This window comes from Macrotis lagotis, chromosome X (assembly GCF_037893015.1).
Source record: "Macrotis lagotis isolate mMagLag1 chromosome X, bilby.v1.9.chrom.fasta, whole genome shotgun sequence".
In the NCBI taxonomy this organism is placed as follows: Eukaryota; Metazoa; Chordata; class Mammalia; order Peramelemorphia; family Peramelidae; genus Macrotis; species Macrotis lagotis.
Genome location: NC_133666.1, coordinates 245,375,096 through 245,394,357, shown reverse-complemented (window position 1 = coordinate 245,394,357; position 19,262 = coordinate 245,375,096). Strand labels below are relative to the sequence as shown.

The window sequence follows — 19,262 nt, the reverse complement described above, 5'->3', positions numbered from 1 at the left end:
AGCACTGAGTTTTTTCCTCAATTACATGTAAAGGTAGCTTTCGGCATTCATTTTGGTAAGATTTTGAGTTCCAGTATTTCATTTTTTCCCAATTACTGAAACAATGAGTTTAAATATTAACCAGAGGATGTGAGTCATTGAAAAGTTGGAAGAAGACAGGGAATAGGAGAGGATTTTATAGTTCAGATAATGGATGTTTTAATTTTGTAATTTTACTTATGAACCTGTAGTTTATTGATATGTAAAAACCTTGTACCTCCATAAGGGGTCCAGATTCTGCATGGCAATTAGTTATAGCTTTAAAAAAGATGAGTGCTGGAAGCAGCTGAAGTATATTTGTAAAAAAATTCTCGTTGCTCTTGATTAAAAATAATATATATATATATATATATATATATATATATATATATATATATATATACTTTCATCTTGGAAAATTAGCTACCCATTCTCTAAATGTAATGATGAACTCTTTATATTCTTTTGAAATATGAATTTATCAGAAATTCTTTGTGACCACTTTAGATTACTGGACTTTTTGTAACTCATTTTGTGTACTCATTTGTAACTCCAGATCTTTGTGTTATGAGTCATTAGTGTAGTAGCATTTAATTTGCAAATTACTTGGAGATAACAAATATGGAATAGAAACATGGAATAGTGGGAAAAAGAATTGGTTGTAGAGTCAGGATGATTTTATCAAGTTATCCTTCAGATAACTATTGATGGTGATCTAACTAGGCATTTATTTTTTTGGGTCCCAGACTGAATTCTAAGAATATAAGTTTTTTTTTAATAGTTATAGTTCCTTATACTAATGGCATGACTGATAGAGTTTATTTTTTAATCACAGGTATGGAAATTTTGGATTATTAGACTTCAAATAGATGTCAGTTCAGATAGTGAAATACTGTTAAATGAGATTATTGGAAATTAGGAGGAAAATGTCTGAAAATATCTGTGATTGTTTTATGCTATGAAACACTTCAAGTCCCCAGAAATGTTCGTTTTATAAAGAATTTCAATCAGTATGGAGTGAGGCAGGGAAGAAGAATAAAAAAGAAACATGAAAATGAAGGTCCCAAATGAAAGAATTGAGAGAGCTCTACAATGGGAACTTAAAGAACAGCCAAGAAGTTGCATAAGTATCAAAAGCCTCTGCTTCAAGCCAATTTTTTCCTATTTGTATTTAAGAGGAATGAGTAAAGCTGATTAAGGAGAATTCTTTTAGAGAATGAAGCACAGAATTTTACAGTTGAAAGGGACCTCAGTGACTAGCATGATAAAAGCATCAGATTTGGAATCAGTGGGTATGGGTTCAAATCTTGATTTTGTCAAAGGCTATGTGACTTTAGCCAAATATTACCCTCTCTAAAAATGAGGGCTGAGGACTTTAGGAGTCCCAAGATAGCTGGAAGAATCCTTCTTTAACTCTAAACCTAGTTCACCTACTATGTGTGAACAAGAATTCCTTCTGTAGAGTATCTAAGAGACATCTATTTAATCTTTACTGCAAAACTCCTAATTTGAGGAAAACCCAAATTCGGTTTCTCTCCTCTCCCCTTCCATCTGGGTAACTATAATGGGTAAAAGAAGCAATTGAACTAAAAATCTATGTATTCACCTTTCAACCCATTCCTTGCTCCTCATCTGTTTTTTTATGGCCAAACTGAATTAAGCCATTTTGTGAAGAAAGCTTTCATGTCCGCTTTAATTCTTCTCTTTGGGGTTCCTTCAAATCTTGTGACATGTTCTAATTACCCCTTGTTAATGTCCTTACTAAAATGTGATGTCCAGAAGTAAACACATTCTTCTAGATGTCCTAAATCAGGACAGAGTACAGGTGAACCATGCTCTCCCTCTTTTTGAAAACTATTCTTCTCAATGTAGCCTAAGATCTTATCAGTATTTTTGGCTTCCATGTCATCCTGATTTATATTTAGTTTGCAATTCGATAAAACCCTCAGATTGTTCTCTAACCATTCTTTTCACAACATGTACCTGTGAAGTTAATTTTTTAAAAATATAGAAGTATAAAGACTTTGGTTTTTTCCCCCTAGTTGATTTCATCTCATTATATTCCATCCAAGATTCTAGCCCATTGAGGCATTTTTGGTTCCTGTCTCTGTTCTGTCAGCAGTTCTTCCCACATTTCTACCACTTTGATAATAGCATTGATTTTTTTTAAAGGTTAAAAGGCACAGGACTGACAACCTAGAGTGCTTCCCTTCCAAGTTGACAATGAACCATCAAATGCTATTTTTTCAAATCTTCCCATTTAACCAGTTTGATATTTCTTTAATTGTAATATTGTTTGATCCATGTTTTCTATAAGAATAGCATGAGATTTTTTTTTCTTTGCTAATATCTAGATAGGTTGGATGTGTTGGTGTACTATATATAACCCTTTTCCTGGGGGAGGCTGGGACTGGTTTAATGTCAGACTCAAGTAGAAATAGGGGCTACTAATCTGCATTTTTGTTAAATATTTCCCAATTACATTTTAATCTAGTTTGGGTTGCATTGGGACACATTAAGTCCTGAACCAACATGAGAGTGGTAGGGGGGTGGAGCAGGGAGGTAAGAAATTAATCATGAGGCTGCTAAGGAGGGATGAACCAGCCCAGGTCACAAATAGAGTAGATCGAACTTTGCATGACAGTCAACTGTGAGATTGGCTTATGAGTGGCCATTGCGCTTCCAACCTGGAAGACTTTAGTCTCTCTAAATAAGAAAATGAAATGAGATCTAGGTTAGAACATTCCCCTGATCTTGCACATAAGTAACCCCATCCAAAAAGGAGAGAGAGGATTAATCTAGTATTAATCTGTTTTTAATAAAGACATGTTGATTCATTTATTTTCTAGATAGTCATTGTCCCTTTTTTTAACTTTGATTTAAAAAAAATTGACTTCCAAATTCTCTCCTTCCAGCCCTTCCTCCACTTATTGAGAAGGCAAGCAGTATGTCAATTTGTACATGTGAAATTAGTCATATTGAAAAAAAGACAAAAAAAACAAGTGAAAACATTATGCTCAATTTATGAGTTAACCACTAGTTCAGTAAATTAGTCTTCAATATTAAATTCATATGTATTTTTTTTCTTTTCTCCCTTAGTGGACAAACTACATTCATGGGTGGCAGGATCGTTGGGTAATTTTGAAAAATAACACTCTAAGTTACTACAAATCTGAGGATGAGACAGAGTATGGCTGTCGGGGATCTATCTGTCTCAGCAAGGCTGTTATTACGGTAAGTTCACTTTTTGAATATTTTACCCTTAAAATGTTTGTGCTACAAACTTTTTGAACATTGTACAATGTACATTGTGGGTGAGGAATACATGCTGGTGGAATTAGAAGAGTTAAAGGATTTCAGGAAGGCAGCCAAGGACTATCAGTCATAATCTCAAAAAGGTCTGTTTTTAGAAGTGAATGAAATACTTTCTTCAGTTCAGAGAAAATATTTTTTTCATAATAGATTATTACATTACTCTGAATTGAAAGGTGGACTTTTGATTTACTTCTAATGAAATGTAACATAATTTGGGGTTATGTGATCAAGGCAAAGAAGTGTTTGCAATATTTTTTATATACTGTGATGTTATCTATCAATATAAATAGATTCTGAACTTTAAAACAGTTTAGAACTAAAAGAGCTTTGGATACTTGAAAGAAAAAAATTGGAGATGTTTTGAAAGTGTTCAGAAACAATAATTAGTTTTTGTTGTTTCAAAAAAATTAATTTTATCTTATCACATCACATGATTTCCAAATGTATCACTCTTCCTTACCCTACCAAAAGAACTGTTTCCTTTAGCAAAGAATACAAAAGAAAGTAGGTGGGGAAATGCAGTTTAGCAGAGCTACATATTGTCATACGTAGCATCCTTACTTGCTACCACCTGTTTCATGTTTAGAGAATAAAAATCATCATCTTATGTACTATATTTAAGCTCTTCAATTTCAAAGCCAAAGATGGGATCAGGCTAGTGTTTTGGTTACTTTATTTTCTCCTTGAAATTTAACAATATTTGCAAAGTATGCTAAGGAACTAAAGGGTGCTGCCACCATATTTCTAAAACTTAAAGATGTGCTTTTCTTCAATGGTGTAAGTCCTTGTCTCTAAGTCAGCATGTTGAATATAAATGCTTTCGATTCAGCTTTTTTAATAATTGCATTTGTAGCTCAAATCTTAGCAGGGTTCAAAGTGAAAGAAAAGGAGAATGAAATAATTAGCAGACTCAATGGGAATGAAAAATACAGAGTTTGAAGGAAGGAGAGGCTGATGAATTATACAGAGATTAATGATTAGTGAAATAGGAAGAAGAGGATATGATCTAGGAATGAAGTGTAACAGAACCTAAATGGTGATAGTATATTTAAAGCAGATAGTACAAATAAACATTTGAAAATATTTTACCTTTTCTTATGAACTTTAGCTTTGAACCTTGTGAACTTAGCTATTTTTCATCCATACTCAGATACTCAGTATTCCAAGAGAACAGAAGAACTCTTCCTAAAGTGAAGATTATAACTAAAGTACATATATTATATAAATATTAATTTTATATATATACATATGTGTGTGTGTGTGTGTGTGTGTGTGTGTGTATGTGTATATTAGGTTTTTGCAAGGCAAATGGGGTTAAGTGGCTTGCCCAAGGCCACACAGCTAAGTAATCATTAAGTGTCTGAGACCGGATTTGAACCCAGGTACTCCTGACTCCAGGGCCGGTGCTTTATCCACTGCGCCACCTAGCCGCCCCTTAAATATATTTTTTAAAAAACCCACTCCTTACTATCTCAAGGTTGTCATGTAAAGGGGATTTAAGTTTAACAAATTCTTTGAAATTTCCTAAAATAGAATTTACCCTGTAGCACAGAGATGAATTTTTATAGAATTCGTAAATTGGTTCTACTTTACAGGGATATTATCTGGAAAAATGTAAGTTTAATAGGATACAAGTATGATTCTAGTTTTTATAATTTGGAGGTAATCAGAGCCTAAGAAATGAATTCTTGCAATCATATATTATTTGATTGCAGTCAGTTCTAAAGTTTGTTTTCTAGTAGTTCTGAATCTACTATTTATTTTCCACATTGCTATTATCCTAATTGATAATATATTCAAGTTCTGTAACCACCCAGAATTAAACAATTTTGAAAGGAATAGCCAAATTTTCATTTGTTGCATACACACTTAAATCTCCCTCATCATTTCACCCTCCACTGTCAGACTATCTTGTTTCTTCTCCCTTTCACAGCCAAACTTATGAAAGTCTTCTTGCTCACTTTTTAACCCTTTTCAAACTGCTTTCTTCATTCTCCAATCATGATTATCCATTCATCCTTCACAAACTGTCCAAATCATCTTCCAGTAAGTCATAAGTCTGACTCTGTTGCTTCCCTTCTTGAAAGCCTTCCGAATATCCCTATTGTGTCTAAGACAGGGCGCTTAGCTGGGGATCTGAAATAAATTTCAGGGAACCTATGAATTTGAATTGGAGAAAATTACATCTTTATTTTCCCTAACCTCTAAATGAAATTTGACATTTTCTTATAACTGTTACCAATAAATATTCTGAGAAGAGGTCCATTTTCTTAAGCAGGCATATATGACATAAAAAAAAGTTAAGAATTTCCACATTATAAGATACCAACTCCTTAACTAACATTTAAGGCCCCTCCACAGTCTGACTCTATCTTACTTTCCATGGCTTATTTCATGTTGTTCACCTTCATATACATTAAATTCCAGCCAAACTTGGTATATCCTCATTTTACGCTATTTCTTTATCTCATGGGCCTAGAATTTTCTTAATCATATTCCTACCTCTGAGACTTAACTCAGTTGTTCCTTTTTTACTGTTGTCTTTCCTGATCTCCTTCAGTTTTCATTGTTGTCTCCCTTCCTAGATTGTTTTGAATTCACTTATCTGTATATGATATTTCCTCATTACCCCTTCCCAAACCAGTAGAATGTAATCTCCTGGACCATAGAACCTATTATCTGGTTTTGGTTTATTTGTAGCACAAAGCATAATGCTTCTTTTATGTAAGCACTTTACTAAATGTTAGTTTTATCATCATTGTACAGTAACTGAAAATAATTTTCAATATTTTATGTTTAATATATATGCAGTATTTTTCTTTGTGCTTATTTAATTTTTAAATTGACAAGTTATATTTTGATACTGTATACATACCAACAAAAACTCTCTCTTTCCTCAATACATTCATTGAAAACTTAAGCAAAAATCACCTTAAACATAATTATCACAGTGATTAGAAGTAGCTAGCTAGTATTGACTAAATAGTAGTAAAATATACATTAAATTTCACTTGGCAAAGAGACAGGAGTAGTAGCCAACAGTACATTAAATGCATGTGAAACAAGCAAAAACATGGAGGTAAGAACAGTACTTGGCGAGAAGGAAAAACCAAGTACTACAGAATAGGGACAGAATAGAGTGCTTTGGAGTAAATAATATGGAGACCAGTCAGGAAAGATTGGAAAAATAAAATGGCTTCAGTTTATAGAGGGCTCTGGATGCTTAACTGGAACTTTGATAGGAAACCATTGAAGAATTTTGAGCAGAATAGTAACATGATCTGATCAAGAAATGTGCAGGAAAGAGTGGATGTAGGAAAACTTGGTAGGAAGTTATTACAATAGATTTCAGTAGTTGGACCAACTCCACATCTGGGTAACTTTCTTCATGCATTATTTACATCATCAGGCATCTTGATCCATTTGCTGGGCTTGATTTCTCTTTCTCTTATTAGTGATTTAGAGCAATCTTTTATGTTGTTTGTATTTTTTAATATTTTTTAAGAACTGTTAGTTCTTATCCTTTGAACCACTCATATGGGAATGCTGATTTTAAATAATTCTTGATTTCTTTTATATCTTGGATGTTAAAGCTTTACTAGTTGACTACAGGCTTCTTTTTTAACTTGAGGATTGGCCTTTCTTAATCTAGGTGCATTTTTGTTCATACAAAATGAAAAATTTTAATTTTATGTAATAAAAAATTTTTATTTTATCTTTTGTGATGTCCTCCTTTGTTTCATTAAGAATTTTTTACCAAGGGGCAGCTAGATGGTGCAGTGGATAAAGCACTGGCCCTGGAGTTGGGAGTACTTGGGTTCAAATCCGGTCTCAGACACTTAATAATTACCTAGCTGTGTGGCCTTGGGCAAGCCACTTAACCCCATTTGCCTTGCAAAAACATAAAAAAAGAAAGAATTTTTTTTACCCAAGACATATTTGTAAAAGATACTTCCATCAATTTTCTTTAAAATTTTAAAAGATATTGAGTAGAATATTGGTTTGGAGTAGGTGGTATAACTTGTAATATGGGGGCATAAATCATTTTAGGGTTGTTATTTTGTTTGTTTTTAAGTCAGATTGCTTTCCAGGGTCCCCAGCAGTTCTTGTCACATTTGGAATTCATCCCTAAACAGTTTATGTTCTTAGGTTTCTTAAATACTGAGTTAATGAGGTTCAGTGTTCCTGATTCTTATTTATCTGTTTGGCTCACTGATGATTTTTTTTAAGACATAGAAGTGGCACCAAGAAAATAAAAAGGTTAAAAAATCTAATCTGATTACGGGTTTAAAATTTGGTGTGCTATTCCTTCTTCATTTCTACTTTTCCCTCTCATTTTCCTTAAGATTCTATCTTGTTTGTTCTTTTAAATAACTTTTGTTGGTTTTTGTTTAGTATTGTAATACTTCCATTTTTATAGCAATAAATCTCTAAAAATAATTGAGATAGCATCATCCTGTTTATTATAGTTCTGTAACCCAATTATTGAATGCCCTTCCAAATATTAGTCTTATTTTTATTTAAAATGATTCTGATTTCCTTTATGTTAAGAGTCAAATATGATTTGGTAGGATTGACTCCTAGATATTTTATGCAATTTATGCATTTTTTTAAAATGGCTTACTTCTAGATTTTGTTTTGTTAAAATGAAGACAATTTGGGGGTATTTATTTTGTATCCTGCTAATTAGATGAATCTCTCCTTCAGTCTCTTCCTTGATTCTTTAGGGTGTTCTGAGTAAGTCATTTCTTCCTTCATCAGTGTTTTTGCTTTTAATTATTTCTATCATAAAGATTTCTACAGTTATGGCAAGTAACAATAGGTATCTTTGTTAGTTCTTATAGTTATTGGGAAAGTTTCTGTTATTTACCTATTACATATAATGGTAGTTTTTGGTTTTATAATTCTACCTTTTTTTGAAATCTTCCCCTCCTATTTTTTTTAGAATTTTCTTTTTTAAAGCATAAAAGAGTATTAAATATTCCTCAAAGAATTTAATTTCTTTTGATAAAATTGTGTGATTTTGGTTGGATTTTTAATATGCTAATATTGACATCATTGCAGTCATCTGTGGAGTAAAGCCAAATTGTGACATTACAGTGAATATCTTTTTGGATATATTGTAATTTTTTTCTACAATTAAAATTTTCACATTAATATTTATTAGTTACATTGATCTTAGACTTCTTTTTTAGTTTTATTCCTCCCTGGTTCAAGTATTAGAACCAAATTTTTTTTCCTTAAAAGACTCTGATATTTTCTTTTTGTTTTAAAAAGTAGTATTGATAATATAGGTACTAGTTGTTTTTAAATTGCCTAGACCAGGAAAGGATCTATTTTCCCCTCTCACGTAGACATTTAACCAGGGTAAAAATTGCCTAAAAGAGTAGGGAAAACACGTGAGAAAGATAATAAGGTAGTAATACCAGTTTTGAATAAAACTAATTTATGGAGAGAGATGGTGGAAAGTTGGAATGTATTTCTTTATAAAAGGGAAGAACAATGTATAAAGCCAATTTAAAGAAAATATGACACTCTGCAACACGAGAAATTCATTCTAGGGAAGTTTAAGGATAACTAAAAGGCAACAAATATGAAAAAATGGAAAATATTTGTGAAGATTTTTATAGGAATCTTTTAATTGTTAAGGATGGTGGAGCCTCATTCCACTTGAACTAAAATATTATAGTCTCTGATTTACTTAGCAAAGAGGTAGAAATGCTATAGGAAGAGAAACCAAGATTGAAGATATCCGAGATGGTTAATAAAAAAAGTTAGATCAAATATAAATGGAGGTGGTTCAGTAGAGGCAAAAGTCATGAGAACATTAAGAATCAGTTCTCAAGACATCTAATTAGAAGATTGGTATGATTATTAATCATAGTCTTTATTATTAACACAATAACAAAAGGCAGTTTAAAAAATCAGTATCTAGTGACCCATGTGCCTACCTTACTATCTATATATTTTTAATAAGAAAGATGTATTTCTTTATCAAAGGGATTCTTGCAAAGGGCCTTGAAACAGGAAGACATTTCCTTAATAATTTAAAATCAATAACTGAATTTACTGAAAAAATTTTGAGAAACCAAGATTTTACTATATTCTTATGGTTTATACTTTGTATCCCCAGCATTTAATACAGTGCCTGGTGCATGCCAGGTTCATACCATGTTGACTATTTACAGTTTGACTATATAAAATTTTGATTTGGTAAAGCCAAACAATACCTTAAGTAATAATTTCCAACATTTCCTATATTTACATAAGGAGTATTCTTATGTAATGAAAGATGTAATAGAGAGCCCTTTCTAAACAATGTGATTAATATCAGATAATGTATTAAACTTGAATTTCCCCACCTATTTGTGGTAGGCAATGTGCTGATTGCATTAAGCCCAGGAAAATTTCAGAGATCTCTGGATGATGTTTATGACCACTTAAGAATGTGGCCTAAAACAGCGCAGACAGTTCTAAGTGGATAAAGAAGACTGTGTTACCAGAATGCTCTGAAGTTGGATAAACACTGTAGAGTTTGTCATAGAGAAGAGAGACAGACATAGACATACAGATGAGGGTTGGTTACCTTTGGGAAATGATAAAGTTTTTTTTTAAAGAGACTAGATTTCTCTGACACAAAAAACCTATCTTAATAACATTCTAGTGTTATGTGGTTGTAAGGTATAGAACAGTAGAATTGTGGAAAAATAGGAAATGATTATGACCCAGAAGACATGGAAAAGCCAGTGATGGTGAGGAGAGACTATACCACCTTGCACCTTGTTGATAGAGCACCAGCCCTGGAGTCAGAAGAAACTGAGTTCAGATCCGATCTCAGACACTTAATAATGGGCAAGCCACTGAACCCTATTGCCTTGCAAAAACCTAAAAAAATAAAAAGTAAAAAAATAAAAGTAAACTCAGAACAGCAAATACAAATGACGTTAATTTTGAATTGACTTTTACAATAGGAAATATGGTTATGTTCTGAATTTTTTAAGTGAGTACTATTAATGAATTATAGAGTCATAGAATTGTTAATGTAGGAAGGACCTTAAAAATCATCTAAAACATTACATTTATTTTACAGATAAATCAAAAGTATAGTGATTTGTCCACAGTTATACAGCAGGTCAATAGAGTTAAGTCTTCTGTTTCTTGGTCTAGTGCTCTCTCTACCACACTTGTACTGTTATGATTGAACCTGTTCCTAATTTTATATTGTTAAATTCTCTGATGAATGTACTCCATGAAACATCTGTTATATTGTATTGGAATTGTTTGTTTACAAAAGTATGTTGCTAGGAATCTGATTTCTTGTGTGCAGTACAGGAACTTGCAAGAACTATAGTTGAACTGATGCTTCTTTCAGTATTGAAATACAAGTGAAAGGCAATACTTGGAAATTAGTAGTGGTGGTGGTGGTGGTTGTAGTAGTAGTAGTAGTAGTAGTAGTAGTAGTAGTAGTAGTAGTAGTGCTGTCATTTTAAGTTCTGCTCTTACTGTGTGGTTTTGAGGTCTGTTCTGGATGAAGCTGTACTTCATTGGCAGTCCTTTCTTAACCTTAGGAGGAACAAATGTATTTAGTAAGCAGAATTAAATGTTGAGAATTTAGAACCTAAATAAAAATATATTGTATAATTTGTTCAGGAGTAATAAACATATTAGACTTATTGTCATATGAAGTTTCATAATATAGATATATTTCAAAAATGTTCATAAGCTAATTATTGTTCCAAGCAGACTCATTTTGCTGTAGAAATTTTTTAAATAATGGATACCTATCTATCTAATGTATCATGTAATTAAACTCCATTTGGCTCAAATTTAGAATTTTGGACTTCTGACTATCCTATATTACCAAGGTAAATGAGAGAATATTTCTCACTCCTTTTCTGGGTGTAAAGTCAACTTGAGGCAGAATTTCAAAGTATATGAATTTTGTTGACATCCTCTCTTAACACTTCTTTAGTAACTTGCTCTCTTGACTTATTGTCATACAACATTAAGTTCTGTAGTTTTGCCTTCTCTTTGAAAATACAGGTCTCTCCATTCCTCCTCCCTGCTAATTTTTCCTCCACTCCCATTGCTCAAATAATAATACTAATTTCCTTAGTGCAGTTGTTAGAAGGATTACATCATAAAAATTTACAAATGACTGCTGTTCACACTCCCAGAAATTGAGACAGTATACTCTAGTGGTAAGTTTCTTATCATAAAAGGTGAGTGTGAAATGTGGCAAACATAAAACCTTGCTTGGAGTGCAAATGCACTTTTCTCATTTACCCTTTCATTTCCTTGTATTTCTGTGCTGTAATAAGTTATTTGGGAAATACCATTTGAAAAATGAGGAATGGAAAATCATTATCCTTATTTCAAAGGAATTCTATTTTTTTGTTAACTTTTTGTTGTTACTAACATTCAAATACAAAAACAATTACTATATATAAAACCTTGAACTCCATTTCTTATAATGTGTTACCATTACAATAAAATAACAAAAACTATGAATCATTTTACATCCATATTCCCTTTTGAATGTTTTGTCTTTTCTTTTAAATTTTGTGGGTTTTATGGGGGAGGTTCTGGGAGAAGGATTTTTTTTTGGCAAATCAATGGGGTTAAGTGACTTGCCCAAGGTCACACAGCTCAGTAATTATTAAGTGTCTGAGACCAAATTTGAACTCAGCTCCTCCTGACTCCAGTGCTGGTACTCTTATCCACTGTGCACCTAGCTGCCTCTGGACAAGGATTCTTAAAGTATCTACTATGTATAGGCATTTAGCGGATTGTTTTCTTTTAGCTTTCCTCATAAAGTAATGTTTTCCCATCTCTCTTCTCATACATGACATTTTTTTAGGATATAATAATGTTTTTTTGTGTCCAGGAGAATATATCTTTGATAAGGCAGAAATTTTTATGTTTTTTTTTTTAATTTGTCTGTGGTGTCTGGAACATAGTAGGGTGACAGATGGTTATTGGAACTGTTTCATCCTTTTTCCATACATTGAATCTATGGTTGTATCCAGGATTTTTGGTTCCTTCAGGGTTTTTAACTTTTTATTGTTTTGTTTTTTGGTTGTTTTTATTATTATCAAAATTTCTGTGACACTGACACTGTCTAAAAAAAGTATTTTCTTTCTTTTTAGTAATGTCTTTACATTATAATTATAGTAATGGAATGGATAGGTCAAAGAATATGACCAGTGTTGTAGCACTTACTGTATCCTGCCATGTAGTTCTCCCCAGGGATGAGGCAATGGCAAAATAGATTTATAGATTCAGTCAGTAATGGTGAAATAATGAACTTTTTGCTCTGCAAGAACCATCAACTTGGACTTGTATCTTTGTCTATATGATGCAAATTCACTGGAAAATGGATAGTACTCTTAAATTTTTTATTTTGTACATTTTTCTAATTCTTGAGAAAACCAGATGTTTAGGTCAAGTATTTTTTGCTAATTTGTTTCAGTCAGTCTGGCAATAAATATTAAGTGCCAGCTTTGTGCAGGACACCATTCTAAATGCTGAAGATACAAAAAGTGGCAAAAAAGATAGTTTTTGCCCTCAAGGAACTCACAATCTAATAAGAAATACAACAACAAACTCTTAACAGAGGCAAGGCACTAGAATTAGGTGTTGGAAAAGTCTTCCTGTCGAAGATTGTATTTTAGTTGGAACTTGAAGCAAACCAGGGGAACCAGGAGGTGGCAGAATGGGGAAGGAAAGCATTTCAGGAATGGAGGATAGCCAGAGGAAATGCCTGGAAAGTTTTATTGTAATAGCAAGGAGGCTAATGTGTTTTATATGAACTCAAATTCTGCATCAGAGAATGTAAGTTGTGAGAACACTGGAAAAGGATGGAGATTGGAGTCTATGAAGAACTTTGAATGCAAATCAGAGGATTTATATTTTACCCATGGAAGTGATAGCTGTTGAAATTTATTGATTAAGAAGGCAACATGATTGGACCTTTTTGTATTTTAAGAAAAACATTTTTGTGTCTGAATGGTGAATGGACTAGAGTGGGAAGAGACAAGTCAGACAGACACAACAATAGACCTTTGCCGTGGTCCATGTATCAATGATGCAGGCCTGTACCAGAATGATGGCAATGTCAGAAGAGATAAGAGGATATATTCAAGAGATATCACAATGGTGAAATTGACAGTCCTAGACAGTAGATTGGATGGAGGGATTGAGAGATAAAATGAGGAGTCCACGTTAACAGGGATGATGAGGATTCAAGAGGAAAGATAATCTTAGTTGTGAACATGCTGAATTTTAGACATCTATTGAACATCTAGTTCAGGGTGTCTGAAAGACAGCTGGATATGAGACTGGAGGTGAGCAGAGATGTTAGGGTAGGATAGGTAGATTTGAGAATCATCAGCTTAAAGAAAATTAAATCCATAGGAACTGATGAGATCATTAAGTGAAGTATAGAGGGAAAAGAGAAGATGGCTCAGGATAGAACTCAGTGGGATGCCTATGGTCAGAGGATATGACCTGGATAGGAGTCTGAGTCTGAATGGAGTCTGAGAATGAAAAGTTAAATGGGTTGAAAGAGACCCATATAGAGTGGTGTCCTGAAAACATAGAGAGAAGAGAGTGTCAAAGAGAAGAGAATTGACAGTTTCAGTGATTACCAAGAGGTTGAGAAGAATGAGGATTGAGAAACAGCCATTGGATTTGTCATTAAGTGATCACTGGTAACTTTTGAGAGAGCAGTTTTTTTTAAATTATTTTTTGAATTTTACAGTTCCCCCCCGCAGAAGGCAATCTGATAGTCTTTACATTGTTTCCATGCTATACATTGATCAAAATTGAACAAGTTAAGAGAGAAATCATATCCTTAAGGAAAAAATAGAATATAAGAGATAGCAAAATTACATAATAAGATAAATTAAATGTGATAGTCTTTGGTCTTTGTTTAAACTCCACTTTTTCTGTATACAGATGATATTCTCCATTACAGATACCCTAAAATTGTCCCTGATTGTTGCACTGTTGGAATGAGCAAGTCCATTAAGACTGATCATCAACCCCATGTTAGGGTGTACAATGTTCTGGTTTTGTTCATCTCACTCAGCATTAATTCATGCAAATCCTTCCAGTCTCCTCTGAATTCACATCCCTCCTGGTTTCTGATAGAACAATAGTGTTCCATAACATGCATATACCACAATTTGTTCAGCCATTCCTCAATTGATGGACATTCACTCAATTTCTAATTCTTTACCACAAACAGGGCTGCTATGAATATTTTTGTACAAGTGATGTTTTTACCCATTTTCATCATCTCTTCAGGGTATAGACCCAGTAGTAGTATTGCTGGATCAAAGGGTATGTATATTTTTGTTGCCCTTTGGGTGTAATTCTACATTGCTCTCAAGAAAGGTTGGATGAGTTCACAATTCCACCAACAATGTATTAGTGTCCCAGATTTCCCACAACCCTTTCAACACTGATCATCATTGCCTTTTCTGGTCATATCAGCCAGTCTGAGAGATGTGAGGTGGTACTTCAGAGATGCTTTGATTTTCATTTCTCTAATCAGAAATGATTTAGAGCAATTTTTCATATGACTATGGATCACTTTGATTTCCTCATCTGTAAATTGCCTCTGCATATCCTTTGACCATTTGTCAATTGGGGAATGGCTTTTTTTTTTTTAAATAAATTTGACTCAGTGAGAGAGCAATTTCAATGGAATTATGAGATGAGAAACTAGATTATAAAGGATTGAGAAGAGAGGAAGAGGAGGAGGGAGTTTAGCACAAAAGACAGAAAAGATAAAGGATGATGGTTAACCATGTGGGAAAGATCAAGTAAGTATTTCTTAGAGTGAGGGAGACATGGGCATATTTATAGGCAGTAGAAAAAGAGTTAGCAATCTGTTGCATTATATATATTATATATATTATATATTTTATATATATATATAATATATATATTGTTTCATTTTTCCCATTAGATTATTTTTATTGAAATTTTTTCTAATGCTTGTTAATGTCTCTAGTAGCTATATGCTCAAATATATTATTTTTGTCAGAAGTTCTCTCAGTTTTCCCCACTTTTGCTAGTATAGCAGAGTAGTAAGCATATAGAAAATCTTTTCTGATAATCCAAAATTCATTTCCACATTTTTTGTTGAATCTCTTGGGTTTTCTAACTATGCTTTAATGTAACTGTGTGTGGACATTCTAATTTCTCTGTGTTTATTTGCTTCCTTTTGCCTCTCCTCTTCCATTTCATTTCCTTGTAAGTCCTGGAAGCTCACAATGTCTGCTTCCTGAACAGCAGTCTAGCTAGATAAGTCCATGGTTCGTCACCATTAGACTGGTTACTTGGTGGTGAAGTTTTTGTCTGTGACAATCCATAAAATAAAGAAAAATTGAAAATGTACCACAGTCTAGTATAATGTTCATATGTTCCTGCAGTGAATGAGCAGTTTTAGGCGTGTGTGTGTGTGTGTGTGTGTGTGTGTATACATATATATGTGTGTGTGTGTGTGTGTGTGTGTATATATATATATTAAACAACATATATATATATATATATATATATATATATATATATATATATATATATATATATATATATGTCATGTATGGCTTGTGCCAGCACATCCTGGGGAAGTAGTTCGATTGAATCTTGTCTTTAGGGAAAGAAGATTTTACAAATTACTTCATATTCTTAACCTGAGCTGAAATTATTTTCCTGGTGGCCTTTTGTGAAAAATAAATTCTGGGCACTGCAATACAAAATGATCAAATGTCACCCCCCATTTTCTAGATTTTTCTATTCCTGTTACATACTTTGCTATTTGGTTTATGTTCCCTACATGAACTGTTAATAGAGAATGAACTGGATATTAAAACATGTTGATATTAAAACACACACACTCACTCTCTCTCTCTCTCTCTCTCTCTCTCTCTCTCACTTAGCTTCTTCAGAGCCTGTATTTTTGCCTTCCTCTGACTCCTAAATATTCTCTTCTTATTCATGGTTTAGCTGGAATAATGCTAGCATACATACTTCTTCTATTCAAAGTAGAAATGAAGTGTTATTTGTTAGCTATTCAACTAATACCCAGTTTACTTATGAATTATTTTTTAAAAATCTGGTTAAAGCCAATTATGTTCACATTTTAATATTCACAAAAAATTTTTGAATTCTAATTTCTCTCCCTCCCTCTCTTTTTTCCCCCCCTTCACCCCTCTGCCCAACAAGAAGGCAAGCAGTTTGACAGTGGTTATACATATGTAGTCATGTTAAACTTATTTCCATATTGGTCATGTTATAAAAAAACAGACAATAAATAAGAAAAATAAAGTTAAAAATGTATACTTTGATTTGCCTTCAGCCATCAGTTCTTTTTCTGGAGGTGGTTAGCACTTTTTAAAATTTATTCAAAATTGTCTTGGATCATTGTATTATTGATCAGAACAGCTGTCATTCACAGTTGATCATCATATAATTTTACTCTGTACAAGTTATCTTTGTACTGTGTACAGTGTTCACTGTTCCTGGGTACAATGTTCTCTTGCTTCTGTATACTATGCCTCAGTTCATGAAAGCTTTTCCAGATTTTCTGAAATCATCCCATTCATTTCTTCTAGCATAGTAGTTTTCCATCACAATGAAAACTTGTTCAACCATTCCTCAGTTGATGGACATCCCCTCAATTTCCAATCCTTTGCCACTACAAAAAGAGCTACTACAAATATTTTTGCACATATGGGTTATTTTTCTTTTTCTTTTATCTTTTGGAATATTAATTTAATAGTATTGCTGGATCAAGTTTTGTACTCCTTTGGACTACTAGTTCCAAATTGTTCTTCAGAATAATTGGACCAGTTTACAAGGCTATCAACAGTGCATTATTTTAACTATTTTTTTAGAGGATTCTCTTAAGTATACTATTATATAGCAAGTAAAGAGTGATAGTTTTAAATAGTCAGGACCCACTCAGAGAAGTGTTATACCTCTGCCACATACTATAACCCTGTGCTTCTGGGCAACTCTTTAAGATTTAAGTTGCAGAACAGTTGCCCATCGGAAGTTGTAGAGGAATTTTTGGCACTCAGAAATTTTTTACACCTATGAAGTCACTGAAAAAAAAAGGGAGGGGAGTAACTTAAAATGTTAATGAAGCTTTATTCCTCAAGTTTGAACCTTTAACTCTACAGAAAGCCCAACTCTACAGATTCATAACTGAGATTTTATTTTCATTAGCATAAACTTTACTAAATAGTGTGTACTAGCAGAGAAGGTTACCACTATTTCAAGTGTTATTTCTTTCCTAAAATGTTTCATGTTCCAAATAGTTTATTTCTAAATGAGCAATTTAAAAGTTGTAGATGATTCACAGTAGAATTCACAGAGATGTGTAATTTAATTCTTAAGTATTTAATGCTAGGCACCTTGAGAACAAGTGCTTATTTAATTAATAAGCTATGCTCATAATCACTATGACATCCTGAGAATAGTTATTCATAGTTCTGTATCTGTCATGATTTGTTTGTTGCTTTTTTGTTTAATTCACAGGTTCTTTTCTATAGCATCTGAGAATTTGTAAGTAACTCAAAAGTTGACTTTGAAAAGTGACTGCTACTTGTAACAAAATTGTTTAAAAATTGTTAAAAGTTGTGTGACACCTGAGATCTGGATTGGAAGTTAATAGGATCACTGATTTGATTTCAGGGAAGAAATTTGGTAGGAACTTTGTATTTGGATACTACCAATTTTCCATTTTAGCAAACATTTAAATTTGTCCTTTAATTTTTCTACTGTTTTTTTTTTCTTCAGGATTTGGGCCATCCAGCAATTTTTTATTGTACTTATAGCCCTTTTGAAAGTCCCATCTTCTCATGTCCTTATTTATTCATCCATATTACATATAAGATTGATGTTTTTTGACCTTCTGATTACTCTATTCAGAACAACCTTTCTCTCTATAATGCAATATAATCAAGGCCCCACTTCGTCCAGGAAACTTTCTATTTTCAACATTCATTCTATAAACTCTTTCCTTAAGTTAGTTTTTGTAATTCCTTTAAATACATCTGCAATTTTTTGCATACTAATTTTGTTCAAGGAGTTTAAACTTTAGTATATCCTTAAGTTCTGTCATACACTTGGGCATATATGTCATACTGGTTGGAAGATGTTATCTTTCTGAGTTCTGACTCAAATTGGAGGATTTCAACCTGACTTTTACCACTAAACCTTATTACTTATGTGAATTTAGACAAATCATTTAAAATATGGGTCTTCACTTCTCCCTTTATAAAAGGAGAGGGCTGGACTAATTGCATCTTAGGTCCCTTACAAGTCTGAAGCTTGAACCTATGGGTTTTACAATGGTTTAGATTCTAATCCATTTGTCTTTTCATCTCACACTAGTCTTTCCTTCCATATATCTTCCCCAGAGGGTCCACTCGACAGGCTACAGGTCCTTTGTTTTGATTCTGTAAAATTCTTTGGATCCCAATGGAGCATTTAGGATGTGTATTTATTGTTACTTGCTCTTACTATGTGATTGGCTCACCTAATACTGTAGTCTTTTGGGTACTATTTTACATTATTATGCAGACATTATGTTTGTAATGTACTACAACTACTCTTTAGGTCAGTAATAGAGTTTTCCATGGTTTTTTAAGTCTCCTACAAGTTTGGTTCTTTGGAATTAATCACAAACGTAGTATCACTTGATAGTGATATTTAGTTAAGTGGAAAACCTGCTCTATAGTTAGTCTACATTTCTTAAATACCTGTTTTATGCCAGACATTATGGTAATCACTGGCATTACAGAAAGAGGCAAAACACAGTTCCTGCTCTCAGGGAACTCAAAATCTAATTTGAGAGGCAAGCTAACATATGGACAAATAAACTGTAGAATAAGTCAGCAGTAATTAAATGA

The 19,262-nt window shown here is 32.9% G+C and overlaps 1 protein-coding gene across 2 annotated transcripts in view; it reads left to right on the top strand.

The window, feature by feature from the left end:
- Positions 1 to 19,262, top strand: part of CERT1 (ceramide transporter 1) — a 154,650-nt gene that overhangs the window by 4,249 nt on the left and 131,139 nt on the right. For both annotated transcript variants that reach the window (XM_074206844.1, XM_074206845.1), the window contains exon 2: positions 3,118 to 3,252. In XM_074206844.1, the coding sequence (XP_074062945.1) occupies positions 3,118 to 3,252 (135 nt within the window). The remainder of the gene's footprint in view (positions 1 to 3,117; positions 3,253 to 19,262) is intronic.